This window comes from Molothrus aeneus, chromosome 15 (genome assembly GCF_037042795.1).
Source record: "Molothrus aeneus isolate 106 chromosome 15, BPBGC_Maene_1.0, whole genome shotgun sequence".
In the NCBI taxonomy this organism is placed as follows: domain Eukaryota; kingdom Metazoa; phylum Chordata; class Aves; order Passeriformes; family Icteridae; genus Molothrus; species Molothrus aeneus.
This window is the reverse complement of record NC_089660.1, coordinates 15270375-15298359: the sequence shown is the minus strand read 5'-3', so window position 1 is coordinate 15298359 and position 27985 is coordinate 15270375. Positions and strand designations below refer to the sequence as shown.

At 48.0% G+C, this 27985-nt stretch overlaps 1 protein-coding gene across 2 annotated transcripts; it reads right to left on the bottom strand.

Moving 5' to 3' along the window:
* UBE2D2 (ubiquitin conjugating enzyme E2 D2) lies at positions 1 to 24791 on the bottom strand. 2 transcript variants are annotated; one of them, XM_066559864.1, is made up of 7 exons: positions 24661 to 24791; positions 15930 to 15993; positions 12375 to 12406; positions 12207 to 12284; positions 12013 to 12118; positions 2428 to 2521; positions 1 to 884 (listed from the first exon to the last, which is right to left on the bottom strand). In XM_066559864.1, exons 1-7 carry the CDS (start codon positions 24682 to 24684, stop codon positions 839 to 841), a joined length of 444 nt encoding a protein of 147 aa, XP_066415961.1. In that variant the 5' UTR covers positions 24685 to 24791; the 3' UTR covers positions 1 to 838. The 2 variants fall into 2 exon arrangements, with proteins under 2 accessions (XP_066415961.1, XP_066415962.1); XM_066559865.1 differs by lacking the exon at positions 24661 to 24791 and adding an exon at positions 23903 to 24031.
* Positions 24792 to 27985: the final 3194 nt, after the last annotated feature.

Here is a 27985-nt window from a genome sequence, read left to right as displayed (position 1 = left end):
TTATATGTAATGACTGTAGTAATCAGTTTATTACACAGATTAATTCATTCTTGAACGTACAAGCTCCAGGGGAGCAGCTGGGTCTTTAAATACACACAAGTTTTCTGTCATATGGATTTTTTTTTTTACCCTTACATCCAGAAAGACCTAAGCAGTTAAAAAACTTAAGAAAAATAAGAGCTATTAGCTAGGTATTAACTGAGAAACCACATACAAACCAAAAAAAGTATGAAGGGAGGGAGAGAGTTGAAACAAATCAACATCACTTGATGCACTAATAGCTCCAATCCATTTAAATGGTGACCGGTTAAACTTAGACCTTAAACACAGGATGTGGGTACAGTTTCTCATTGGTCATAACATTTACCTAAGGTGTAGGTCCTTCAGAATAAAATGAATACAGAAACAGCTTCAAGTTCTTCACCTTGCTTTTCATAACTGTTATGAGTTTAAAAGGATTCCACTTAAAATCCTTCACGGATCAGCAACACTGTCCCTAGAAAATCTGAAACCCACCAGAACTCTCCCCATTCCCATTTGATTTCCCAATTTAACTCAGCAAGGAATGCTTTTAGGCTCACAAAGTTATGACTGAAGAACCAGCTTTTCACACACACACTTCTCTGCTAGGAGTCAATGTTGGTACGGGGAAATACAGTATTTCTAGTTTGTTGTTCCAAGTATGTACAACACGCAGCACTGCTGTATCAGGTAAACATGTGCACAGGGGAAGATGAGGCGTGGGCTCATAGAAAGCAGTCAAATGGAAATCAAAAGGACTTTCTCTTTCAGAGTTCCCCTATCTTTATTTGTAGAGGTTATCCAATAATTTCTTTAATTACATCGCATACTTCTGAGTCCATTCCCGAGCTATTCTGTTGTACCTGTATGTATAAAAAGAGGATTTATTTAACATGGCATCTGCACAGTATTTCAGCTCCACCACTCTAGTCTACACATGGCATGAAATCACAGTGCTATCATCAGTTTGTAAAACTGAAGAGCAAAATTAAACATTAAGCAAACAAGGGAAACAAGAAAGCCCACAGTGCTTCATGGAAAAGAAGTTCCTGGTGGTATTTACAACAGGAATGTGAGATCTTTGTGATTGGAGACACAAACTGGAGCCACAGCAGGGCTGAAGGGAAAGGATTTTCAGGAAGGCTTTATCTGTGCCTCCTCCAGCCCCATCTGCTGTGTCCCTGGGGAAACTCTTACTGTAGGGTTTCACTTGGTCATTGTGGAAAACGGATTAACATGTTCCCCCATCTCCTGCTTCCCTGCAAAGTTAAGCCCAGTACCTGCCATCAACTCATCTGCTAAACCCCAACAGCCTCATTTCTTCCTACACATTTGGCTATTTTGATGGCTGTCAGGAGACAATGATTTGTCCATCAGAATCTTTTTATTCTAAAGGCACAATATATTATATTCCCAAGAAATCTGTAGCTTTTGCACTCAAATACTCTTTACAGCCAGAGGAAGCTGAGGATACTTGTGTAAACAAAGCACTTGTGTGATTAACTGCACTGCTAAAAGCTTCTTTTTGACAACAGAAGGCAAGTTGTTCATGTTCCACAGAATTTGCAGAGTAAGACACAGCCTGAAATTCCCTACAGTTATGTACACCAAGTTGGTTTGGTGTTGGAATTTAGTCTGTAGACAATGTTCTTTAGCTTAAACAATCTGACAATCCACTCCTAACTAACTCTCTCCTTCATATCACTGCTCAGAGATTACCCAAGGAGCAATCCTTCTGTTTAAACCCAAAATTTACTTCCCTGTTTTTGTAAAAGACAGGAAGGATTGCTGCACACTTAAAAGTGCAGATAATCATTGCTGATTGTGTATCCAAATGTGCTGCTGGTCTTGCAGCTCTCAAAACCAGGATGCATAAACTTCTCTAGCACAGCTCCTCACATATGCAGTAGAAGAAGCAAATCTGTGGACTATTTTCCCTTCCCTGATCAGGTCTGGAAGGGAATAGTGAGATAGAAGTGTTTACAACACTCAACTGTTAAAGTGCTTGTTAGCACTGAAATTTCTCTGTGCTTGCTGGAGAGTCCTCCTGCCCCACTTCTACACCACTGGTTCTTCCCTTGTCTTGTAGAGTGAAGGTAAAGCAGGGAGTTTGTTATTTCTTTGGATGACTCCAGACCCAGAGCTGCCATTGAATATTCTCCCGTTGGAGAAACTTGCTCTCCCTCTGGTGGTTACATGGGATTAAAGCAGCTCAGACGGTGGTAAAGATCCCAGGAAAAAAAAAAAAAAACAAAAACCAAAAATCTCTAAGAAGACCACAGAGCTGTGATGTGCCTTTTTTCACTCTCACTCTTTTCCAAGAAGCAGTTTGTCCCAGTTCCCCTTCAGTGTGTAAGTGTGGATGCTGCCCTGTGAAATCCCATGGGTTTTGGTTTCCATACTCACTTTTCTCTATCTGTTTTGTAGATCCGTGCAATCTCAGGCACTAAAGGATCATCTGGATTGGGATCACACAACAGAGAACAGATGGACAAAAGTACTAAGGAGAGAAAAGAGACACTGAATTAGTTCCAGGACAGCTGAGGACACCTGCACCAGTCAGCCCATGCACCTTCCTCCAGCCAGCAGCATCAGCAGCATTTATTTAAGTTTGGTGGGAGCACCAATCCCAGGTAACTCAGCTGAGTGATTTTGAATAAACTCCTTTTACCAATGAACTACACAACTTTTCACAGGCACAGTATCACAGGGAGTAACCTCCTGGATAGGTCTAGCCAGCAGCAGCCTTAAACCACAAGGCAGAAGTGTTCTGCCTGAGCCTGGTACCTGAGAGTTCTCTGGGAAAACATCCTTGCTTTTGCACCTGAAATTCAACTGTTCCCTAAAGCAGCCACCTCACTGTTGGATGACTTGGAGAAGCATTAATCAAAAGTCAAACAGCAGAGTAGTCCAGCTGAAATGAAGGAAGCAAGGGCTGTTCACAGCTACTTAAGAATCACAGAATGGTTTGGGATGGGAGGGACCTTGAAGCTCATCTTGTTCAAACCCCTGCCATGGGCAGAAGCACCTTCTACCAGCACAGGTTGCTCCAAGCCCCATCCAACCTGGCCCTGAAGATCTTTTAAAATTTAAAGTTTAAAAATAAGCTGATCTTGCAGTGAATTGAAAGGCTTAATTATTTTCTAAGCATAAAGAAAGCTGAGATGGATTTAGTGTAGAACAGCATCCAAAATGACCCAAGAATGCCCAGCTCCTTGCACTTCTATGGATCACAGAGCCCCAGAATGTGAGTGTTTCACTATAAATACAGAGTGGATGTATCCCAGAAGGCAGAGTGACAACCCTCATCCATACAAGGAGCCAGGACACTGCTGCAAAGCCACAGATAGCACATGGACATTCCTACACTCACTGCACAGGAGAAGAGAGGAAGTTCTAAGCAAACATATTGGGACAACACTACACCAGGCATGGCAGGGACATCTTGCCCCACTCCTGAAAATGCCAAACATTCCCTTCTCTCAGCCTGTTTGGATCAAACAGTGCCACTCCATATGTCCCATCACCAATTGCAGCAAAGCAGTTGTCACAGTGCAGCCTCCAGGCAAGGTGCAGATGACAAGAGTGAGGAGTTTGAAGACACTAAACACGAATCTGCTCCAATTCCCATCACTTGCAGGAGGCAGAGCTATCTATGAAAAATGAAAGGAAACAGCATGCAGCCCATAAAAACAACAAAGGCTTTAAGATAGGTTAAAGGAGGGCCACAAAAGAGAGATCACAGAATGGCTTGGGTTGGAAGGCCCTTCAAAGTCCATCTCATTCCACCCCTCTGCCATGGGCAGGGACACCTCCCACTAGCCCAGGATGCTCCAAGCCCTGCCTAACCTGGCCTTGGACACTTCCAGGGATGGGGCAACACAGCTGCTCTGGGCACCCTGTGCCAGGGCCTCACCACACTCCAGAGAGAAGATGGAAACAAGTCTGATACTCAGCTTTTTTTCAACTGGGACAAGAGTGAAAGCTTCCCTTAGGTCTGTACTGCACAAGTTGCTCAGCATTGTGAGCACCAAGACCCCACAAAGCCACTTGGTTCAGTTTTCCCACCTGTTTCTGTAGACCCTTCACTAAGGAATTATCAATTCCCAGTTCAAAGCTTCTAAACCAAGTTTGACAATAAACCAGTCTTGGTTTGGAGAACATATTTCCTCTTCTAGAAAAAGGAGCAAACCTCTTCTCCCTTTCCCCAGTTTGTCACAGTGCACTTGTGAGAGTGAAGAGCTTCATGATTCTCCACCATCAGCTGACACAGGGCCCATTTACTGAGCTCCCTCTCAGCTCAGAGAGTGCAGGAGCTCTGCAGAAGCCACTGCTGCTGTCCTGCTGTCCCTCAGCAAGGCAGCACACTGAGCACCTGTAGCACAGGTCCAGCACCAGCTCTTTTCCTCCCTTTACTAAATCAAGTCAAGGCCATGTTAGTTTTCAATGGGAACACCTCTGCCCCCTCACACTGCTCAGTCAGTGCAGTTTGAAAACAGCTGTTTCTCCAGTCATTTTCCTGTAGCTCATTTCTTTCTGTCAGACTCCACTGCTCTGGTCACTGAAGTTTCTGTTTCTTCAGCTGTAGGATGAGCAAGGCAGCTCTAATCTGTCCCCTGCCCTCACCAGAAGACACAGGAAATCCAATCAAAAGTTTTCTGGTTGTAACTACTCCCTCCAGTTTTATCTCATCACAGTCCTTTAAAACCCCAAGGACTTTTTTGAACACACAGTGGCTCAGCCTTCATCAGCAGAACCACACTGCAGGTCTGTGCACTGCTCTCTGCCCACCCTCACACCCCTTCTAACACCCAGCAGTTCACTTTGCAGTATCACCCCAAAAACACTGAATAAAAATGGACACAATTATTTGGCTTCAATCTGGACTGCCACATTCAGCTGCTTTGATTTATTTTTCTAAGTCTTCATTATTCTAAATTATTCTCATTACACTCACTCTTGCTGGTGACTTCAAATCATTCCCTTTTTATCTGTACAGCCACAGCAAAAAAAGCATTTTTAACTCAACTGGTTTAATTTCAATATCCTGCTGAACCCAGCTATTTGTCCAAAATCAATTCTGCAAGTTTCTCCCAAGGCTTTCCACTAGAACACTGCACATGCACGTGTTTTAGAACAACATACAGAAAAATCCCTTGGAAAAGGCACCACCTCAAATTTTCTAGTGCAAGGGGAAAGGGGAAGCAATCCTTACAGATGTCAGCTGTGTACCAGAGCTCTTTGATGCATCAGATAATGAGTTAAACCAACACCATAGAATAAGAGACTCACCAGGCCTCCTCTCTCTGCAATCAAGTATTAGTGCAATGAATTCCACAGCAAAGCATTGACATTTTCTAGTCAAATGACTACAACATTACTATCAGACAGTAAAAAGAGCATTCCCCAAGAATTGTGGAACCACAGAATGAGGTTGAATAATTACACAAGGCAGGTAAGTGACACCTCACACCTGAACATCCTGCATGGCCATGGGCAAAGCATGATCAGCTTGGCAGAATCCCTTCAAGTCCCTCCTGGCAGGGAGGTACCTCAAGTGTGCACTCTCTGAATTCAAGTCTGGATTCTTCTCAGTAATAGCAAAATAAATTTTACTTGCCATTGACTCAAGGGATTCATCCCTTGAAATAACTCTGTACAGAATTATTTCTCATAACTCTTAGCTGTCAGAGCTGTCCAGCCACTAAGCAACTTAAACCACTGTCACTTTCAAGCTTCTTTTCACTTGGAAATTGGTTTTGCTTTGTTTTATTTCACCAACCAGGCAGGCTACTGACCTCCAACCCTTCAACTACACTCCCCATCTATCTCTGCAGACAACAGAGAGAATTTATTCTTCCTGCTGCCATGGAGTGGCACAGACTCCTCAACACCAAGGAGCTGGGAGAACCAAACTCATCAAGCAGAAGGGCTGCTAACAAAGTGCTTCTAGAAAATGGGCTCAGCTTCCCCACAGAGCAATGACAGAAATGCATTCTCACCAGGCACAATGATCACTGAACACTTCAGACTGCTTGAGTACCATGCAAAAGAAGCCCACCAGTTTAACACTGCACAACTGAGATCCAGGTTCCCTCTGCAAGACTTTCCTTTATAAAGCATGTAACGCTGAAATTCATGGGCAATGTTTCTCCAGGCAGCTCCTCTGTGCAGAAAATCGTGACAGTGTGTCAACAAGAGCAGCTCCAGTTCCCCCCTGCACAGTCCAGCTCAGCAGCTGCCCTGCTGTGCTCTCACCACCAAGGTCAGCTCACCACCCTCCATGGGCAACTGCACCTCCCTGGCTCTGTCCCACCTCACACTGAGCAATGTGGATGCAAATCCCACAGGTAAATTTCATGGCTGGGTTTCCTCTGCTCTGAACAGCTCAGCCATTAGTCAGGACAGTCCATGGTGTCAGCTCTCCACAGGTCCTTCCAGCAATAGGCAAATGAGCAGGGCAGAACACAATTTAAAGCCCATCTGGCTACTGGAACATCCCAATCTAGGTGTGTTAAAGCTCCTGGAACTCAAGAGGTGAAGACATTCATAAAAGGCAGCTGATCCTCATCTTCCAAAACACAAACCCCAAATCACTGACTTTGTCTGCAAAGCCTGACAGGTCTAACACCCACCACTCCAGCCACTCCCCTGACACAGGGCACCAACCACTACACATCCTGCTGCTTAAGTCTAGCTGGAATTCCAAACAAACTTGCTCCAGTAAAGCACTCATCCATGGGGCATTTCAGAGTGAGGAAAAGCAGCTGAGGAGCCATGGAATCTCCAGCTGAATTCACAGGAGGGAGATAAATGGCACTTCTATTTCCAAAGTAATGAGCTCCCCAGAAGAAACAGCTGGTGTGTTCTGATCCAACTGCTGGTTGGTGCAGTTACTGCCCTCCAAAAGGAACCAATTTAGAATCCATCTAGGAGTAAAGGTCCATCTCTAAGCAGGCACAGACACTGCACCAACAAAGTGTTTGTTACAGCACCAAGAAGGTGCTGAGATGGTTGCTCTGCATGCCAGGCTGTCAGGACAGCAGATGACACTCAGCTCTGCAGCCTGGCTGGAGTCACACCAGAGAGCAGTTGGATAAAGCAGGGAAGCATCAGTCCCTGGCCATCATGAGTTCACAGCAAAGGCAGCAGTGCATCCCACCTGCTCTGTCCTGGGGAATGACAAACACTGTGCCATGGCTTTCCAAGCAAAGAGATTTGTCCCCTCCTGGAGAGCAGGCCATGGGCTCTGGCAGACAGTGCTGTGCTCCTGGCCCAGCCCAGTTTCTGAGTGGAAAAGTAACCATTTGTCAGCACAGGTTTGACTGAGCCTGGTAGGCTGGGAGACACCTCTGCCAGCACAAATGGGAGCTCTGGACATGCCAGGCTGCTGAGGAATTCTTCATTCCATTCTGAAGGGTTTATCCAGCTGTCCTGCCTGGCAGCCTCCACATCAAGGTTCACTGCTACTTCCATCTCTGCTCCTTACAGGAGTCAGGTTTTTTCCTCATTTTGGGGAATATTCTCCTACACAATCACTGTTTTTGAGTTTCAGGCCCCAAACCCTTGAAACTTGAGACGGGTAGTTGTTAAAGCTTTATCAGTACTGACAGATGTTAAGCTTGCAGCATTCAGCACTGGAAACACCACTGAGCAACAGGTTCAAATGCCTGGCTCCTGACTATGAACAGGCAAGATGCAGCCAAATAAATGAAAGGAACTCTGGCCTCTGCTTGAGTTAAATCCTATTTGTTAACCACAACCGCATTTCCAGCTCCTCCAGCCATCTTCCCCAGCTTTACAGGAAGTGTATGTTTAAATCTGAGCAGCTTAAACTTCTGCCTTTAAAGCAACTTGCATTCCTGCTAAGTCAGTTCAACAATTTCTGGTGACAAAAGAAGAAAAGTTAAGCATTGCCCAGTGCATCCCAGACTGGTTGAGGCTGGAAGGGACCTCTGGAGACCATCTTGTCTCAAGCAGAGCCACCTAAGACAGGCTGCCCATGACAATATCCAGGGGCTTTGCAGTATCTCTGAGGTGGGACAGCCCACAGCCTCCCAAGGCAAGCTGTGCTGGTGCTCAGCATCCTCACAGTAAAACTACAACTTCAAATGTTTCCTGCTGTTCAGAGACCTTCCTGTGCTTCAGCTTGTGCCCACTGTCTCTTGTCCTGTCACTGGGCACCACTGAGAAGAGTCTGGCTCTGTCATCTCCACATCCTCCCTTCAAGTATTTCCAGACACTGGTAAGATCCCCCTGAAGCTCCTCTTCTCCAGGCTGAGCAGTCCCAGCTCTCAGCCTGTCCTCACACAGGGAGATGCTCCAGTCCCTCCATGGCAATCCTGGCCCCTCACTGGGCTCTCTCCATTACATCCACCCTGGACAATGCTCCAGGCACAGCTTCAGCAGCACCAACAGAGGGACAGGATCACAGCCCTGCTGGCACCACTCCTCCTAGCACAGCCCTCTCTGGAGCAAGGACAGCTCCTGGGAAGCTGCACAAGTGGCTCATAAGCTGCACAAGTGGCTGCACATAAAAGTGGGCATTTCCCTCAGAACCCTCACTCAGCACAGCTGGAGATTGACCCATGCTCCGTTACAAAGCCACCCCCAGTTATGTGGGTAAAGCTACAATGGGCAAACTAAAAGCCAAGATAACCAGAACCCAACTTCCTGATTTTGAAAATGACACTGTGCATGTCCAGTTCAATCTCTCAGTGCTATTACTTCCAACAAGTCTTAGTGAAGTGATTCATGAAGAGCAACATCACAGAAATCCTCACTGCACCAGGCATGGAGGTCTGGACAGTGGGAGCTGAAGTCCTGCATGAATGAGGGTGAGGTTTCTCACTGCAGGGCCCTCAGCACACTGACAAAGGCTCCATGATTTATTCCTTACAAAACATGGGCAGAAGTTTTGTTACAGAACATAGGGATGAGACTGCAGATTAGTCCAACCTTTACTGCACAAGTGCTTTAGTTCAGGATTAACTCTTGCACAGTCACTTGCCAAATTCAAGAGAAAGAGTGTTTCCCCCAAAATGGCTGAGAATAGCTGTAATAATGTTAAAGCACTTCATATTCTCCTGTTTCAGGCAATAGGGATTCTTATTTATGCAGACTTGGAGATAACGTTTTTAATTTAAGCCTACACATTCTGCTTGAGCATTGGAGTTCAAATTACCCACCATGGTGTGGTTAAGAAGGTATTTTGAGGTTATTTATTCTCCAGTATGTATTCTTGAGGGAACATTGAGTTCAGAATTACTAATATAAGCAAGGTGGCTGTTGTACTGAGACAGTCACTGCTGTTCTCCCAAGTTTTAACAAAACTGTAGGAGGGACAGAACAAAACCCCAAAATGCCAATCACTTCCATCATAACCACAATTTTTATTAAATTGCTTACAGAGGGCTGGCTCCAGAGTGTGAGGAGCCAAGACCCCAACCTTTACCACTGAACTGGAATGATTAAGTAGCACTGCTATGATTTTTCAGTCTTTCCACCAGAAAGTAGCACTTTTAACTCACAGCAAGTCAGTGCACACCCCTTCCCCTCTCTCCTTGCAGGTTAAGGTGAAAAACATCTTCATGTAGCACACATTACCAGTGAGCTGCTGACAGTGCTGCCTCCCAGCTGCCTCAGGAGGAAGCTGTGCATGATAAGCTCTTTCCTACAAAGACTGTTTCTACTCTTCCCAGATGTCTCAATCAGTAGGAAGTACATTTTTTCATAGCTGTGCTCTCTGCTTACAGATTTTAAATTTAAACAGCTTGCTCCCAGTAGCATCCAATTTAAAGAGTGGCACAATTTGGGAAATACTCTCAGAAATCTACACTACAAATAATAAATTGATGCTTTGGAAGAGGTATGAGCTTAATGTTGAATGTTCTAAGTCTTATTATTCACCTCAAATTACCTAAATCCAACAATTTTTCCTGCTAACAACACATTCATTCTTTGATAAGGCTGATCAGTTACTAGAAAGCTGAAACATCCCTGAAGTCTGTCACAACACACTCTAATCTGACTGAACACAAGATTTCAACCCCAAAAGACCCAAATTGCCTTTGTGGACTTTATTTCCATTTGTTCAAGATGGGAACAGTTCTCCTAAGTATCAGCCCTCTGCTTTTGAAGTCTGCCTTTTGACAGCACATCCCTGTGATTCTGAGGCAAGTACTCCTATAAAGCCACCCCTAGGAATTGGCTTTGTTGTTTTAATTCCTTCAGTAAATGCAGCCCAAGGGAGCTGGGAGAAGATTTTCTCCCAGGTTAGAGCAGTGTGGTTGTTGTGCTGGGTGCAGCAGTGAGAAGTGATCAGCACTCAGAGCCCCCTAAACCCAGGAGGGAGGGAGAGGGGCACTGGAAGGGGCAGGGGCACAGGAACAGCCACCCTGATCCCATGGCTTATTCCAGCTGAGCCACAAAGATATAGTTTGAAAAGGATAAGAAAAAAAAAGAGTTCAAAGCAGAAGACAGAGGGAGATTGAAATGTTAAAGCATATTGCAAATGTATTTGGGCAGTAAAATTAACACTAGGATGTATTTTCTGAGTGATTAAAGCTGACAGCCTGGAGCAGCCTCTTAAATTCTTGCCCCATCTTCTCCCAATTGTCCTAATTCCAATCTATCTTCCAGTATTTTCAATCATGCTGTCTATCACCCCACCACCCATCTGGTCACTTCAGATTCCCTAAAACAATACAGCATTTTCTCCAGTTAAGCAGCAATTAAATCAAACCAGACCAGACATCAGTGCTTGGGGCTAATTTGGTGCTTCTGAGAGCAGCCAGTACTGACTGAGAGTACTTGTAAGGAAACTGCAGCAACCTGACAATCATTTTTTCTTCATTGACACCATTTTTTCAGTTCTTTCAAGACTTTGAGCCTTGTGCCCAAGCAGATTCACTTCTGACAAGAGACAAGGAGATACTGGTTTGGCTTTCCATCTGCTTCTGCAAATGCCTTTAGGTGGCCAGAGAAGGTGGGAACTTCTGTGGGTTCAGGGAAAGGCAGACAGTGCTGATGTCCAAGGGATGTACCAGGATCACCTGTCTGAACCAGAAAGTGCCTGGGAACATCACATGTAGCTGGAGAGAAGGACAGGCAACAGGAGAGCAGGGACACTGTGAAGGACAATGTAATCAATGTGACAACTGCAGCATTTGATTACAAGGACAGTGTAGCTGCAGAACAGAAGGGTCAAGACATGATCATGCACAGGGTAGACTCCAAATATTCCTCAACAGCCATGGCTACACCTACAAGCTTGATCTACAGTTTGTAAATCTACAGTTTCAATAACCAAAAAAAAAAAAATCCAGCCTGTGTCTCCTTTCTAGATGTTTAAAGCCTCCTATTTATATTAAATATAAATACTGCTTTACCAGGCAAAGGCTAAATTCCAGCGCCCCACAAGCTAACACAGTTCACAGGGACCAAGATGCTATTAGCTAATTATTTTGGATTGTTCAAGCTAGGCAAGTTTTAACCATGTTTCACTAGTCCACCCTGGAAGTTCTGTTAAAAAATTACCAACATGGAGTTCTGATGCTCCCTTGAAAGAGAAATTCTTTTTAATATGACAAATAATTAGCAACTTCACTGTTTTTTTTAAAAGCCACAGCTGCTCCCTTACATATTTTACTCTGGGCATATCTTGAACATTAAAATCTTCCACTATCACACACTAGGTTTTATTTTATATTTTAGCTGAAGTGTTCTGAGGTGAGGTGGCAGGAGTATGTACTCAGTGTAGTAAAACTTATCTGATCCACTGGCAAAGCTGAGGAGTCTCCCCATGGCCACAGGGAGGCTGGGTGTCCTGAGCATGCCATGCTCAGGAATTGGCTGCAAGCTCCATGGAGAGTCACAGGACAGAAGCAGTGCCCACAGAAATGGTGGATTCCAGCAGGAATGCAGCAGTTTTTACATCCCAAATCAGTACTTCCTTTTAGCAGAGTAAAATGAAATAAGCATTGGAGGTACCTTTTGAAATAGTTAGTGCTGGGGACCACTGTGATCGTAGAATATCAAGACAAATGCTGCCATTACTGTTAATATTTGGATGATAGATTCTTGTTGTAAATGCAACCTGCAGAAGAAGGAAAGTTTCAGTGTAGGCTCACAAATATGCATCACACCACATGGGAAAGGACAGATTTATGGCAGAAGCCACTCACCTTAGGTGGTTTGAAGGGATAATCTGTCGGGAAGTGAATTGTCAAGAAAAATACTCCACCTTGATAGGGACTGTCATTCTGTTAATGAAAAAGAATCATTGCAGCTTGAGGAGTTCCTACAAGACCACCAGTCAAAAAAGCCATGAACATCAATTCTCTCATACTTACTGGTCCCATTATTGTAGCTTGCCAATGGAACACTGAAAAAGAGAGAGATTTACTTCAGTTTGGAGAAGCTCAAGTAATGATCTACTTTCTTCCAGACAAAGTAGCACAGAAAAGAAAAGTCTATTTTAAAAACAAAGCCTTGTGAAAGGCTGCAGGGAAGTGAGCCAAGGAATTAAAGAGAGACAGAGTGAAGCACTCCATACTCTGCAGTCCTCACTCCAGGACTGCTTTGGTACTACACACATGTCCTGCAAAAATCCCATGACAATAAAAATCTACAATTTTTCAGGCTCAAAATTGTGAGTTTACACTTTGCAATTTGTAATGAATCAGCACCCATGACTGCCCTCTTCAAGCCAGCTACAGCAAAGCTCCAGGATGAACTCACAGCTGCTCTCCTACTCAGACCTGTGACACATGGAAGAGAAATCCAGGCTCTGTGTGAACCAAACCAGTGCTGTCCTCACAACATTGAAGCATCATCTCCACAGAGGCCTCAAGATTCCACTAAAGCAGCAGAAAGAACTGTCCTAAGAAAATGCAGGAATGATAGTCTGCCCCATACTTGGAGCAGGATGTGCCAGGACACACTTCAGGTTAATCCTCACTTGTGTGCATCTGCCCAAGAGAACTTTCACCTGGTAACACAGAGGATCTGTGAAGAATGTTGCTGTGCTGGAAAGGAAAACAGTCAAAGCTGATAAATCTATGGGAGGCACACTGGGGAGCTCTCAGGGTTCCTGTGTCTCCACAGGCTTCAGTGCAAAGAGCACCAGCCAAGGAAATTATTTGTGAATTAAGACTATGGAAGCTTCCCTCAGCACGGATGTCACCTTCACAGCACCTTCAGAACTGGGGAGTTGTAGATGATGGCAGGAAAGAAGGAAGTCTCCAAGAGAGGAGCTGAAGCCACGTGGAAGGGGCTGTGCCTCACTGGCACCTGGTGCCCCCAGCTGTCAGGACTGCCAAAAGCAGGAGTGGTACTACCTGTTCTCATCTAGCACAAGCAGCTTTTAATTACACATGGTACAGGCACTACAGCTCAGAATGATCTCATACAAGGAAGGAGGAAAAAAGCAGAGTGGGAGTAGCTCTGCAAGGCCAGGGGAGAAGACTGTTGGGTTGGAACAGGTTTGTTTTAATCTACTCCTACATTTCTACAGGAATGTGTAACTTTCTATACACTTCAGCACTGCTGAGTAGCTCAGAAATGATTCAGAAAGACCTTAGCAGCTCATTTTTTCCTTTTAAAAAGGATACCTGAGCTTAGAGTTCTCAACTCTAACAGAGAGAGAGGATTTCACTACTTAAATATTCACTCTCTCAGGAGCCTGACTTTGAGAAACTCTGCATCCAATGAAGAATTAGGAAACCAAGACAGCAGCTCACATATAGCATTCACCCATCTTCAAGGGGTTCAGTTTCCCAGGAGCTCCCTGTCACCTGCAGCAGGACAGGGAGAAACATGGAGGAGAGGACAAAGGGGCAGCAGAAATCCCACAGGAGATTGCAGCCAATCCAAACAAAACCAGTAAAAATCTCACAGATCCTGATGAGATTCACTGTGGTTGCTCTGCAGAGTCACCACTGAAAAGAGAACCTCAACAAACTATTTTCTTAAACCCAACAAAACCCCAGAAATAAAAACATATCCACAGGCAATCTCAACTTTTGGAAAGCTAGAAGGGAGGTTTGTGTTTCTTCCCACTCAATGCCCACCCCAGACCTGGCTGCTTGTTTAACCTAAGCTTTAAATCCTGGTAACATCCAGGACAAGTCTGGTGAATGCAGAGATGGATTTGTCATGCAGAACTTATTCCAACTGATTCTTTCTTTTGCAATCAGCCAAACAGAGGTGTTTACAGAGGCAGGGGCTGTTGGCTTTCAGTAGGTAAGCACAGGTACATGTTGGAAAAGGCTAAGCCACTGGAAGCACACCAACATCATCCAGTCCCCAGCACATTTCCAAAACACAGGCCAGAGGTGGGTGGAAAAAAGCTCAAACTACATTGCCAAGAAAATCCCATTCCTATAGTTCACAAGGCAGAACAGCCCTTCACTTTGTGAGGTCCATGAAGCCCAGGGATGAGAAGCTTCCAGCTGGGGACAGTTTGTATCAGCTGGAACAGCCACAGGAGAGCACTCTGCAAGCACAGCATGTCCTGAACTCTGGGAAATGTCATTCTGACAAGGCAGCTGCAGCAGACCTGGAGCACAGAGACCTGGGAGAAGGCACCTTTCTCTTGCTGCCACTGCTATCCACTTACACACATCCAAATTGTGGCTCTCAAGAACAAAAGGCTTTCATTAGAGGTCTTTCAGAAAGGTGGCACCAGGAGAACTGAATAGTACTTTAAAGCTTTCTGTATCAGGAGTAACTTTCCATTCTCAGCCTTCACCAACTTCAGTTACCACCTCCTCTGCCAGACAATCGTCATCACCTTTGATAAGGCTTTGGAAAACACTAAGTGGTTTATCATGGCACAAATCACACTTTCTAATTTAAGGAAATAAAAGCCTCTGACTGGCTCCCCATCTTAGTAATTTCTTGTCTATGAAACTACAAACCTCTTTGAAATACTGTTTGGAAAGCAGAAATAGGTTGTGAAGTAACTACTGCTAAACACCCTCAAAACCAAGCTGGGCTTCCACTCATTTGAAAGAGCTGCTGAACAGGAACATTCCCACTAATTTCAGTATTTTCACCCTCAGGTTTCAAGTGCTTTTTTTTAAATGTAGCCCTACATTTCTACAGGAATGTGTAACTTTCTGCACACTTCAGCACTGCTGAGTAGCTCAGAAATAATTCAGAAAGATCTTGGCATCGTTTTTTCATTTTAGAAAGGATACCTGAGAGCTCTCAGCACAGAGAAGGAGGGTTTCCCTGCTTCCCTGTCCCCTCTCTCAGGAGCATGGATGCTTTGCTGACATCACTTGTCAGACCACACTGCACAGGGAATTCAGTGTGTGCTGTTTAGGGGGACTGCAGTCACAGCTGCCAAGGGCTCTCTAGGAGCCTTTTCCACTGTCAGAGCTGCTACAGAAAAGAATGTGAGCACAGAACAGAGCAACAACTCCCAGTCACACCCCAGGTGAACAGACCTGAACAGCAAGGCCAAGAAGATTGTCTGAGGCTGTCCCTTACACAGGACCTGGCAGGGCATGCTGATTTGAGCCCAGTTTTCAGACACCAGGTATAGTTTAGATATCTGAGTTCAGAAGGCTGCGGGCAGCTGCTTGTTGGTTTGACCACAGATCTCCTGAGGTTTCCTAACACCATTCCCCAGGAGAATTCCAGAACAGTTAATTGAAAAGGTGTAATTTAAGATGTGCATTGAGTTGCCCAATCAATAGAGTGGGAATAACACCCCTGGCACACAAGGAAGATGTAAGAGATACAGAAGAGCAGCAAATTTAAGATCAGGAGGTAGAATATTATCTAGTACTCTAAAAGAAACAGAAGGATTCTCCTTGCTGAGGAACTGGACATCCCATTTCAGAAGGAAAAGGAAAAACATGGCAGAGGGCAGGTGCTTGCTGAGAGCAGATACTCACTGTCATCCCCGACAGGCCCTGCTGAACACTGTGCTGGAGGATCACGTGCCAGGTCGTTCAACTCCTAAAAAACAGGAAGAGTTTGTTTCACTTCATTTCAAAAACAACCATGTCATTGCTCAAAGGCTGCTAGGGGCACTCTGGCAGCACCACAGAACTAATAACCAGGACTCTGAAAAGTCAAGTTGCATCTTAAACCCAGGAGACACAGCTGGCAGAGGCCTCAGTGACCTGTCCAGCTCCAGAGCCCTAAGCCACAGCAATCCCCAGGTCACAGGGGCTGCCAGCTCTGCCTGCACTGGCCCAAACCATGACCAAGGTACTGCATCTTCCACCAGCCCTGGGTCACTGAGAGGTAAGATGGCCTCAAGCCAACAACTCTCAGTATCAGCCTTATTTTATTCCCTCAGCTGTAACAGTGGCAGTGCTGCTCCAGCTCCAGTGATCCAGTTTATCACCTCCCCAGCCAGCCTGCAGCACACACAGCTCCCATACCCTGGGGCTGTTTCACCTCCACACGTACACATCAGTGACCGTGGCTGGAGTGGAATAAAACACAAGGCCTGCCATGCCCACACACCTCACTGAAATCCCCCACTTTTCAGTGCCTGTGTCAGTCAAATTCTCCTCTGAAGAAATCCTATTATGTGTCTGAACAGGGTGAGTAACTCACACTACAGCTAAACTATGTTGTTTTGCTTCAGTTTGAAGCAAAATTTCAGCACAGTTCAGAGAGTTACTGTTACCAGTAATTCACACCAGCCATTTGCTCAGGAAGTGGATGTTTGGTGGAAAGTGCAAACAGAGTAAGACTTTGAAGTCAAACTTTACCTGCTCCATTTCTGGCTCAGTCACTGACCTGCTTTGCATGATAGGCCTGAACATATCACCATTTTTCTCTGTGAACTCAGTCTAGAAAGCTGAACACACACCAGATAAGGATTACAACTATTATCTAGTGCTCAGGAAACACTCCCATGCTGTCCCTGGTCCTTTTGTGTTCAGCTTTTCACCTCTCAGAACAGTCCAAACTGGAGTCTCCATACCAGGCTTTTGGCAGACAAAATACATAAGTACAATGATTAAGACAAGCTGATTGCAGGAATGGAAGAAAATTTGCCATTTAATGGCCTTTTGTTATTTACAGGCAGTGATTAAGCTTTTGAACAGATGATCTCTGGGAGTTCCAGCTTCTACTTCCCAGGAACTGGGAGGCCACCACTAACCAAACCCACAAGACACAAATGTTGCCTCACATCAAACACCTGAATCTCTGGAGTTCCCCCTCCAGATGCAGAGCCCCAGAAAACCTCACAGCTCCTGACACAAGTTTGGGGGTTGCCCTCAGCAGCTTCAAGCTTCTAAAGAGCCCTGCTGGAAGCCTCCTTGACTTGAACCAGCCTATGGAAGCTTTTCTAGTGCTCCTGCTGGGCTTTTTCCACTTGGTGTTCAGTATGAACATGGACAGGAACAGACACTGAGCACGCAGCACCTGCTGAAGAGCCTTCTCCCTCCTGGAGGGGGAGAGAGCCTCACCAAGTGTCCTCCAAAGACACAAAGCCCTTTGGAGTGGTTCCAGCACCCTGAACCACCAGGGCAGCACAGGAACATGCAGAAACCTACACACACCTTCCTCAGGGGCTGTCCAGTCATGGCCACCAAGAATGAACTGAGTCCACACACAACAGGCAGGAAAATTTTAAAAGAGCAATGACAGCAATGTACCTACTCTTTCTAAAGTTGTATGGAGTACAGTCCACTTCCAAACAATACTGGACTCTGATTTTCTGGAAAAAAATATTTAATGCCATTGTATTCAAAACCCAAAACACACAATTAAAAAAAAATACTCCTTACCACTTCTCATTCCATTTTATGCACCAATACTACACATCCACATGACCCAGAAGGTACAGCTGTAAGAACCCATGTTTTCCATGCATGACCACAACCTACCATGGATATTTATGAACACACAACATGCACCTTCCCTGCTATAAAAGGGAAATAGTTACAAACATGAGCTTGGGCACACATTTTACCAGTTAGCAGAATACACAGCTCCAGAGCTGCCCTGACACTCCCCCTACACCCTGCTGCCCAAATGCACCAACCACTTCAAACTGCACATAAGAGGGACCACAAGGTAAATCCCCAAGGCCACAGAGGCAGCAGTGAAGGTCAGGTGGTAGCAGTTTCTCATCAAAATACTATTTCATTCTCTACACACTCAGTTCCAGAGAGATTTCTGAGTTTTCTGAAGCCCTGAGTATTATCTCAGTAGAAAGTGATGACTTACAACAACCATTTGTACCACTTGTCTCAGTGACAAGGTGGCATTTTAGGTTCTGCTCCATAAATTCATGGAGTGAAACATCACAGATTAAAAGGTTTATGTAAAAACCAGTGTGTAAGTTCCTTCTGCTTAAAGTATTGCACCAACTCTCAATACAAGCCCCTGCAGCACAAAACTTCCCAAATTTTGTAGAACAGCTTGGAGAACGAGTTCAGCTCCTCCCCTTTACCCCTCAAGACTCCTCTGGAGTGCAGGCACCAGCTGCTTCTGCCTACAGGAGAGGCAAACACAGCCCTGGATTTCCTGGCAGGGCACAGATCAGCCCTTTAACATGCCCTGCCAAGGCCTTCCAGCTGCTCTAAGACTCCCTGTACACCTGCAGAGCCAAGTTCAGGAGCAGGAAAGGAGCAGCTCATGACTGGTAGCACAGAGAGGAGCATCCCCAGTTGCTGCACAGAGCCAGGCACCTGTGCCAGAGGCTGCTCTGCCTTCTGCAGGCTCCTGTGCAGCTCCTGAGGTATCAGGAGCATGACACCAGACCCAGCAAGGTCCTGGCTTCCAGCTGCTGCTGAGGGACTCTGAGAACCAGCTGGTTTCTGTGACTCAGAACAAATGACCCTGGAGTTCCATAAAACTGGAACTCATAACACATGGAGGATTCAGTTACAGGCTGGTATCATCTACAACCTGATGTACTGGATCCCAAGTTGCCAAGCCCACTGTTTTTTCCTGTGATCCAGGAAGTCCTGCTGGTCCATGAGAAAGACTGACCTTGACCACACTGATAGAAAGCCAAAACCTGAAGAAAGCCATAGCAGTTTCCACTCCAGACAGTTTTTGATCCTTAAGTACATGCAGGTTTTGCTTCAGGAATTTACAAGCAGCCTTTAGATCAAGTTCCAGTCTGAGTTACTCAGCTCCCAGGGCTGCCTCACCCTGAGCTGGCTTTCCAGCTGAAGGCATCTTACAGAACTTTAAGTTTCTGTCATCTCCCCTAAGGAAAATATCCCTGGGGCTGGGGCCACTGCTGTGGATCCTACCATTAACCTGACCCATCTCACAACTCTGAATGAGTCCCTTAGCAAAAATGAGGAAGTGGAAGAACATCACAAAGCAAGGTTCAAAGTGTCCTGCCTAAAGGCCAAGCTGAACAAAACTACTACCATTAAATCCACACAGGAGATACCCTAAAAGCTACAAAAATCTCACAAGAAACTGACATTTAGGCTCCAAAACCCAATTTAATCATGATCTTAAGTTCCCAACAAACCAATCCCCACTAAGGGGTTCCAGGAAAGCATTTTAAGGAAGATGGAATGTGCTTATACCACAGATCCCCCAGCTGTGCTTCCCAAGTCATGACAGGCACCAGCTGCCATGAGGCCTCGAGGCTCACAGGTAAAGCAGCAGCACCAGCCCTGCTCAGCCCCACACACCCTCAGCCCTACCCTGCTCCTGTTCTGCTTCCAGGAGTGGTACAGTGCCTTTAGAACATACCTCAATGCAGGCATCCACCAACTGCACAAAAAGCTTTCAAAAAACTCAAACACAAATGGTTTAAGTCTTATAAGTTTAGCCCTGCACACGTTTCAAGTTATAATTATCAACTCCAAAGACATTTGTTAGTGAAGTTCCAATTTACTCCTCTAGACAACAAATCCCTCCCCAGCCTAACACACTCCTGGTAAAACCTGCTCTGGCCAAAAGATAAGACTAGTTTTAAGGATTAATTTAATGCTAATACAGCCTTCAGTAAGAATAACCAACATAACTGGCAACATCAAGAAGCCAATCAGGCAAGTAAAGAGCCAGCTTTTTTATTTTTTTTTTTTTACAAGCCAGCTCCAGCAATTTTTCTAAGCCTTGGGATACAGCAGAGCTCCTCAAATCCACTCCAACACACTATATGTATTCCTCTGGATTATCCAAAGTCCTCTTAGCTTGAACTCCACGGGCTTTCCACTCTGCTCCAGTCTGAGCTGCTTTCACATTGTACTTTACTGAGAGACCACATTAGCTTGATTATAAACCTAATTTCTGCCTCAGGTTGCTGCTTGTAAGTGAAATAAGCTTTTCATTTGCCTTTAGCAAGTTTATTTGCCTGAAGCCCCTGAACCCTTCAGCAACAGGCAGTGTAGGGAGAGGTTACAAAATCCTGACTTATGTAACCAAAAAGGAACTCATAGCCACTTTAGCCATGAATTGTTCCCAGCTCCCAACAGAGTAAAGCAATGGGGAATGAGGGCCAAAGTCGAATTGATCACACCCTGCCTCACCTCAGGACCATGGCACAGAGGAGCTGCCAGATCCCTGTGCAGGGCCAGCAGGGTGGGAAGAGCCATGCCCCTTCCCTGGGCCAGCAGCATCTCCCTGCCAGGTGCCAGAGCTGTACCAGAGGCATTTCCCCCAGCTCTGTTCCTCACCTGCCCAGCAGCACTGGGCAGGAGGCAGTGCCACCCACGTGCACCAAGGTCAGACCAACAGTTCCCTACAGTGTCCACAGGTGCTCTCCCACCCACAGGGCTGTCATTCCAGAGCATCTGCCACTACAATTCACAGAAGCATTTTAATCCTTTTGACAAAAACTGCTTTTGCAATGCTTGAAGCTGCTCAGATCCCCCAACTCTGACTCTTCACAAGACTCTGCAAAAGTCAGAAGGCAAGTGAGCAGCATGAGAAATCATGAAACACAGCTACAGCCAAAGTACATGCTATAAACAAGCTCTGATGTAACTATCACCTTTCTTTTTTTATTTTTTTTTCCAAAGCCTGAACAGGAAGAAGACCAAAGCAATGTGTAACTTCCTCCTGGTGTAGAATGTGAGTATCAAAACACCTCTCTAGCTAACAGAAGCTGCAGCAGCATTCTCTGTACACAAGCTCTCCAACACAGATGGGCTGTGCTGGCAGCTCCACGCACTCAGCGAGAGGCCCAGCAGAAGAACCCAGTTGCTCCCACTGGCTGCTGTACAGAACTGGCAGCACAGAAATAACACCAGCTCTGCTCAGCACAGGTAGCACAAACACAACTCTGACCACCAAGGCTGCTCTGCACCCTTGTCCCCACACATCCCACTGCTCCTCTGGGCACAAGTGATGCCCAAGCATCTCTGGACTGCAGGACTACAGCAAGGACTACCCCTCTCTTCCACAGCTACACAGGAACAGCACTATGGAATTCAGTTTAGCTCGCTGGTTTTTGTGCCTGTACATTATAAGCAGTAGTAATCCCCAATTCCTCTGCTACAGAAAGTGTTTTACTTGAGCAGGGCTCGAGCACAGCTGCTGCTTTCCCTTCCCCCTCACCCGCCCATCACACAGGGGAACCCTGCAAGACAATGAGCTAACCTTTTCCTTGCTTTCCATTCAAAGAACTCCAAACGGTGCCCTAGTTATCCACTTAGAGGTATTGCATTCCCTAAAGATCAGCAACACAGATGGGGATGGGGCTGAATCCAAAAGGTTTTGGCTTAAACCTTAAAATGGAAGGCCCTCCTGTACATCCCTCCCATCCTGCCCTTGGATTGCTTCACACTGCTTTTCTTATAAAATACATCTGGAATAAAATAGACCATTTTTACATATATATAAAAATACCAATTCAATTACTGGGCAGGAAGGACTCACCCTGGCAGTATTGCTTACACTTGTCACAAGGAAAGATTTCAAGTTTCAGACCCATGATCCAATAAAAGTACCCAAACAAGAATTTGGAGCCTCAGTGCCCGAAATACTGTGGTGAGTAACACAGGCAGCAATCTGAGAGCAGGTCTCACCCAGCCTGAGCTCTTTAGGAGCATCTGCTTAGAGAACAGCTGCTGCTGTGTGCACACATGTTACCCCAACTCGAGCCTCTGCACAATCCCCAGAGCAACTGTGCCACCAGTGACAGACTGGGACAGACCCTGCAGGTTCCTGGGCTGCCTCACAGGCCAGCAACAACACGGGCTCGCTGCTTGTTCTGCCCCCTCGCAGCCGAGTTCAACATACAAGAGGCCATTTCAGGTAACACTGTATCAAACCTTCACTCTTGGGATTTTCTCCTTTCCAAGTTCTCAGCCCTGTGTTATCCGAGGACACAAAAATTTTGACAAAAATCTCCTAGAAAGCCTTTGTGGCTCAGTAAAAACCCCAACTGCCAAGAGCAAGAGCCAGTGGCCAGACTGAGCCGTGCACACTGATATACCATGACTGATAACACCCTTATAAAACAGCCAAAGCAGCAGTTTTCTCTGCCATCGTGTCTCTGTGCTCGAGTCCACTGGGATTATTCCTACTCAATCCACATTCTGCAGGCTTCTGCTCCTGCCACAAGCTGCAGCAGCAAAGGTCAGAACCTGGCTGTCCCCTCGTTATCCTGACAGAGACGGCCACTGCACCCTCCCAGAGACCACAACAAGCCCGAGATGATGATAGGAGCACTCTGCAGGGGGTTTAAAATAGCCCGAGAGAGCGTAAACAGCCAGCCATGATTACCGAAGCACTTACACCGAAACACCCACAGCAGCTCCGAGGGCTCCTTCAGCCTGTAGCTTCACGCCCATCCAACTTCCAAAGCATCTGGGCTGCTACAACAGGCAGATTGATTTCCCTCCCCATACGCTGTTTAGTGGAAATGCTGCCTCCAGCCCCAGCATCTCCCTCTCCTCCACAGCCACCACACTCACTCCACTGAAACTCTCTTTGCAGAGCTCACACAAAACTGCTTTGGTGATGGTCTTGCTACTTCCCAAGGCTTTGAAGACTCTCACAGCCCTACACAGTCCCCATTATCTCTCAGGGTTCTTTATGTTGAAAAGCAGCATGAGGAGTCAGTCCACAAGCACCCAACGTTAACAAAGACTCCACACATCCAGCTTTTCTGCTGTCACAAACCAGCCTGGAAATGCAAGTGCTCTCACAATGTTGACTCCCGACCCTCAGCATGCACTGAACCACAACCAAGCAGCTTTCCTGATTTACCTCACCCAAGATTCACCTCCCCACAACAGCCCTGCACTATGTGTGTCCAGCCCTCCCACAGCCACATTTACCCTATTTAGCATCCACTGCTGTCCCCCAGGCCTATGAACCCACTGCCGAGGAGTAAGAGCTCTTCCAAAGCACCTGTGGGCACACAAACACCGTGGAAGAGTTTCCACAATGCCCTGAGGACCACTAAAGTAAGGGACAGAACACTTCAGAGAAGCAAGACTCAGCTGGAACACAGTTTCTTTATGTAACTCACTACCAGATCCACAGCTGGAAAATCCAACAGTCTAAAATCACACTCCAAACACCTCCCTTCCCAGGGCTACCTATTCCACAAGCATAAGCAAGGCTTCAAGCTCTCTTCCATTTTCTTCTCCACCTGAGCTTTAACCTGATCAGTAGGACACATGAAGCTTCACAAAGCCTCCAAGGTAACCTACAACCAAAGCAGAAATGTTAACACAGACCCAACACTACACACAAAACTAAACAGGGCTACAGAGTGAGCTGTGAGGTGGTGGGTTTACAGCTGGTTCTAGGCAAAAAATAATTTACATCGTGATCAAGAGGAGAAACACTATGGAAGGGCTGTTTGCTACACCTGAACCTTGTACAGACTCCAAACTGACAGCTACACGTTTTGCAGGGAAAAGGATAAGAACTCCCTGCCTGAGTCACCAAGGTAATACAAGTGGACTGCAATTACCGTCGAGGGTTTTTTCCTGGTAAAAGACAGTCATGGATCAAGCAAACATTGTCCTAAGACGGCAATGGACTGGGCAGCAGTGTTTTTCCAAAAAGCCAGGACACGGAGCACGGCGCAGCTCCCGCTCCAGGAGAAGGCAAGCTCGCAGCTCTCCCTACCAGCCTGCGGGATGACTCAGGCTGTAGAACAGCGCTGGCTCCATTAAAAGAACAAACCACACTGCTGTATGACAGGTTTAGTGCGCTCAGCTGCCCGACACCGCGATCCTTGTCGCTGCTGAAGGAGGCAGAGGAGCCCTTGGCCACGGGGCTCCGAGACGAGCCACGCCGGAACTTCCAGCGCGGGCCACGCTGCGCTCCTCGGGGCGCCTTCCTCCGGCCGGGCCGGGCCGGGCCGGGCCGGGCCCCCGTGGAGCCTCAGCAGCTGCCGGGGCCGCCGCCACCTCCGGCCCGGCCCCGCCGCCGGCGCCCCCTCGCGGCCCCGGCTCGGGGGCCACGTTGCTCCAGAGGGGCCCGGCCGCGGTGGAGCCCCGCGGGCAGGCCCGGCCAGGCCCCCCTCGAACAAAGCGGCCGCGGCCCCCGGGGGCGGCCCCAGCGCTGCCGCCCGGCCCGAGCCCCGCGGGAGGGAACCCGGGCGGGCCCGGCCCGGCTCGGCCTACCCGCCCCCCCCACTACAGGCCCGGGGCCGGGCCGGGTTATATAAGGCGAACGGGCCGGGGGGAGCGGGGCCGTGCGGGGCCGGGCCGGCTCGGCCCTTACCTTGTGGATTCTCTTCAGCGCCATTGTGTGCGCGAGGCGGCGGCAGGAGGGGCGCGGGCGGAGGGAGGGGGCGGCCCGCGGGACTATTTGCGAGGGGAGGGGGGGGAGGAGGAGGAGCGCGGAGGTGGCGGCTGCGCGGGGAGGGGACGGGGAGGGACGAAGCGAGCGGAGGGGCGGGAGGGGACCGGGGCCCCCCGGGGCGGCGGGGCCGGGGCCTGGCCGGTGTCGGGCGATGGCGGCCGCGGGCTCAGCGCTGCCGCAGCTCCTCCGTTCCCTCCGCCGCCGCCGCTTTATGCGCTGCCTCCGCGCCGTCCGCAGCGGATCACTCCGCCACGCCGCCGCCGCCGCTGCCCCCGGGCACCGCTCCGGTTCCCGGGGCGGAGACACCGCCGTGGCGGGGAGGGGAAGGAAGGGAGAGGCCAGGACAGGAGCGGCGGGAGGAGGAGGAGGAGCGGGAGGGGGAGGAGAGGGCGAGGAGCTGCGGGGACTATTTGTCGTGCCGGCCGCCGTGCAGAACTCTCCAGAAGGGGGAGGGGGAGCGCGCGGAAGGATACGGCAGCGGCGTGAGAGCGCGCGCGCGCGAGGCGGCTGCCGCGGCGCGTGACGCCACAGCACGTTCTCTCGCGAGAAGACGGGACGGGAAAAAGTCCCGGCCGAGCCGGCCCCGAGACTGAGGGGACGGGACCGGCCTGAGGGGACCGGACGGGTTCGGGAGGGCAGGACTGGCCTGAGCTCCCCCCCCGGCCCGAGTTCTCCACCCCCTGCCCCTTGTGGAGCCGCCCGGCCCCAGCGCGGAGGCCCCCAGGCCCTGTCCTGGGCAGGCCGGGAGCGCACTTGGGGCAGGCAGAGCCCTCTTGGAGCACTTGAGGGGCCGCAGCCGTGATTGGCTTGTCCTGATGGAGCTTGTGGGCCTTGGGTGGGCCTGGGAAGCACAACTCACGTTAAATGGCACTGAAACACCGCTGGTGACACTGTCCCTGCTCCTTCCTGTGCCCAGGTGGGGTTGAGGGTCCCTGGGGCTGCCTCTGGGCCATGGTGTGCTGTTCTCATACTGACTTTGCTGCCAGCCTTCTGTGAGACTTGAGCATTTCTGGAGGCTGTAACACAGGGTGTATTTTGAATTAATTTCTTCTCCCTCCACATTTGTTACAGAGAAAATAAACCAAAAATTCATAAAAATGTCTCTCTGGGTGGGTTTGGTTGTTTTTTGTTTGGTTGGGGGTTTTTGGGGTTTTTTTTTTGGTTTTTTTTTTTTTTTTTCAATTACTTTGGTTCATTTTGTGGCTTCCTGTTCTTTTCTTTCGCTTTTCTTTCTTTCCTTTTCATTTTGGGCATTCCTTGATTGCCAAATTCCAGACAACAAGCCAGCACAGCTCATTGATCTGATGACAAGGCAACACACCCTTCATCCTGGCCACAGCACTGGGAAGGCTCAAACACTAATCCCAAGCAGTCCTGGCTCCTAAAGCCAATACTGGGTTGGGGTAAACATGCTTTTCTTCCAGCATTTTCTGCTTTCCTTTTCTTTTATGGCCCAGCCAATGCCTCATCCCCATCACTGGAAGTGAATCCCAGATTCCTTTTATGGGAGATGCTCCTGTGGTCCCTGAGGGCAGCACAGCCCCTGGCTCACACCTGGCTGGGCAAACATCGTGGCTGGGGCCGTGTTCCAGGGCACAACAGGCTTCTCACCCCTTGGGAACATCTCTGGAACCTTTTCCTGTTTCTGAGGCAGTTTTCCAAGTCAGCCAAGATGAAAGTAACCTTTTTCTAGCATTCACAGGGGAAGTGTTGGATTCTGTCCCCAGGAGGAGATAGAAAAGGGGTTTGGTTGTGGTTCTGATACCAGGGATAATGAAGACCTGCTGTTTGCTGCCAGCTGGATGCAAACTGCTCCACCAGATAAGATATGGAAGCAGGAAAGTCATTTTCATCGTGGTTTTTCACAAGGTAACAGCCAAGACGTCCAGGAATGGCATTTCACAGAATCTCAGAGTCTCAGACTGGCTTGGATTGGATGAGATCCTAAAGATCATCCCAGTCCCACCCCCTGCCTGGGGCAGGGACGCCTTCCTCTGTCCCAGGGTGCTCCCAGCCCTGCCCAGCCTGGCCTGGGACACTGACAGGGATCCAGGGGCAGCCCCAGCTTTTCACAGCCCCCTCACAGCATTTCAGTTTCCATTGAGTTTCCACCTGCAGCTTCCTCTCTTCTGTCTCCCAGGGCCAGAGCTGCTCCTGCAGCCCCTGTGGGTGTGACTGTCCCTATCCTGGGGACACTGCTGTGCCTGAGCTCCAAAGGGAGCTGCTGAGGGATCTGCTGTCTGCACCTGCCAGCACCATCCCATGCCAACATCTCCTGCTCCCAAACACCCAAGCATCACTGCAGGAGTTCTCTGAGCTCTGCCTTGTCCTCAGGTGGCTCCTGTCTCTATGTGCCTTTCCTTCACCAAATCCCTCTGATAGGCTCTGCAGGGTCAAGTTGCAGTTCTGTATTAGGGGAAAAAACTCCTGAAGGGCTTAGGGAAAGGTACAAGGATTTAATGGAATAGAAACTTCCCAGCCAAGCTGGTTAAATCTAGTTATTCCAGGCTTTGATAACTTAGGAGGCCTTGGTTAGAGGGTGCAAAAAAGTCACTCTAAAGGAGGAGAGACACAACTGGAAAAGGAGAAACTTCCAATGTTGGACAAGATTCAAAGAAAAGTGAAAACTCCCAGAGAAAAAGGACCAGGAGCAGCCTCTGTCCCAAAGGTGCTTTGGCCAGCAGTACCACCCCAGTCATGGAATCATGGAATGGTTTGGGTTGGAAGGGACTGGAGGCTCATCATGTTCCAATGCCAGCCTGTGACAGCTCCAAAATGAATAAAAATGGTTTTTCCACCCAACATGTAAGTGGGGAATCAGTGCCACAGGACCCTGCAAGTGCTGGCAGCTGAAATCACAGATTGGTCCACTGACATCTATTAAATTCAAACTCTCTTTCTCCTGGGAAGGTTCTGGTGCTCCAAAAGAAGGCAGAACCTCAGTGGGTGAGGGGTGTGCAGCACTCAGAGCAGCAGGGATGGAGGGAGGCTCCATTCTGCCACCAGGACTTGAAACTCATCATTGCTGAGGGCTCCAGGCTGGGGTCAGGCTGAGGCAAAGCAGCTCCCAGGCTGGGCACATCCCTGGGAAAGGCTGCACATCCCTGGGAAAGGCAGCACATCCCTGGGAAAGGCTGCACATCCCTGGGAAGGCTGCACATCCCTGGGAAAGGCTGCACATCCCTGGGAAAGGCAGCACATCACTGGGAAGGCAAAGGCAGCACATCCCTGGAAAAGGCTGCAC

Bases quoted from the DNA above. Each gene is read 5' to 3' on its own strand.
- UBE2D2 (XM_066559864.1), bottom strand. From the start codon at position 24,684: ATGGCGCTGAAGAGAATCCACAAG. The intron at 12,119-12,206 runs GTGAGTGGCTTC...CTTCTTCTGCAG, and splicing joins ATCCCTTCAAACCACCTAAG to GTTGCATTTACAACAAGAAT. The intron at 885-2,427 runs GTGAGTATGGAA...TTATACATACAG, and splicing joins TACAAAACAGATAGAGAAAA to GTACAACAGAATAGCTCGGG.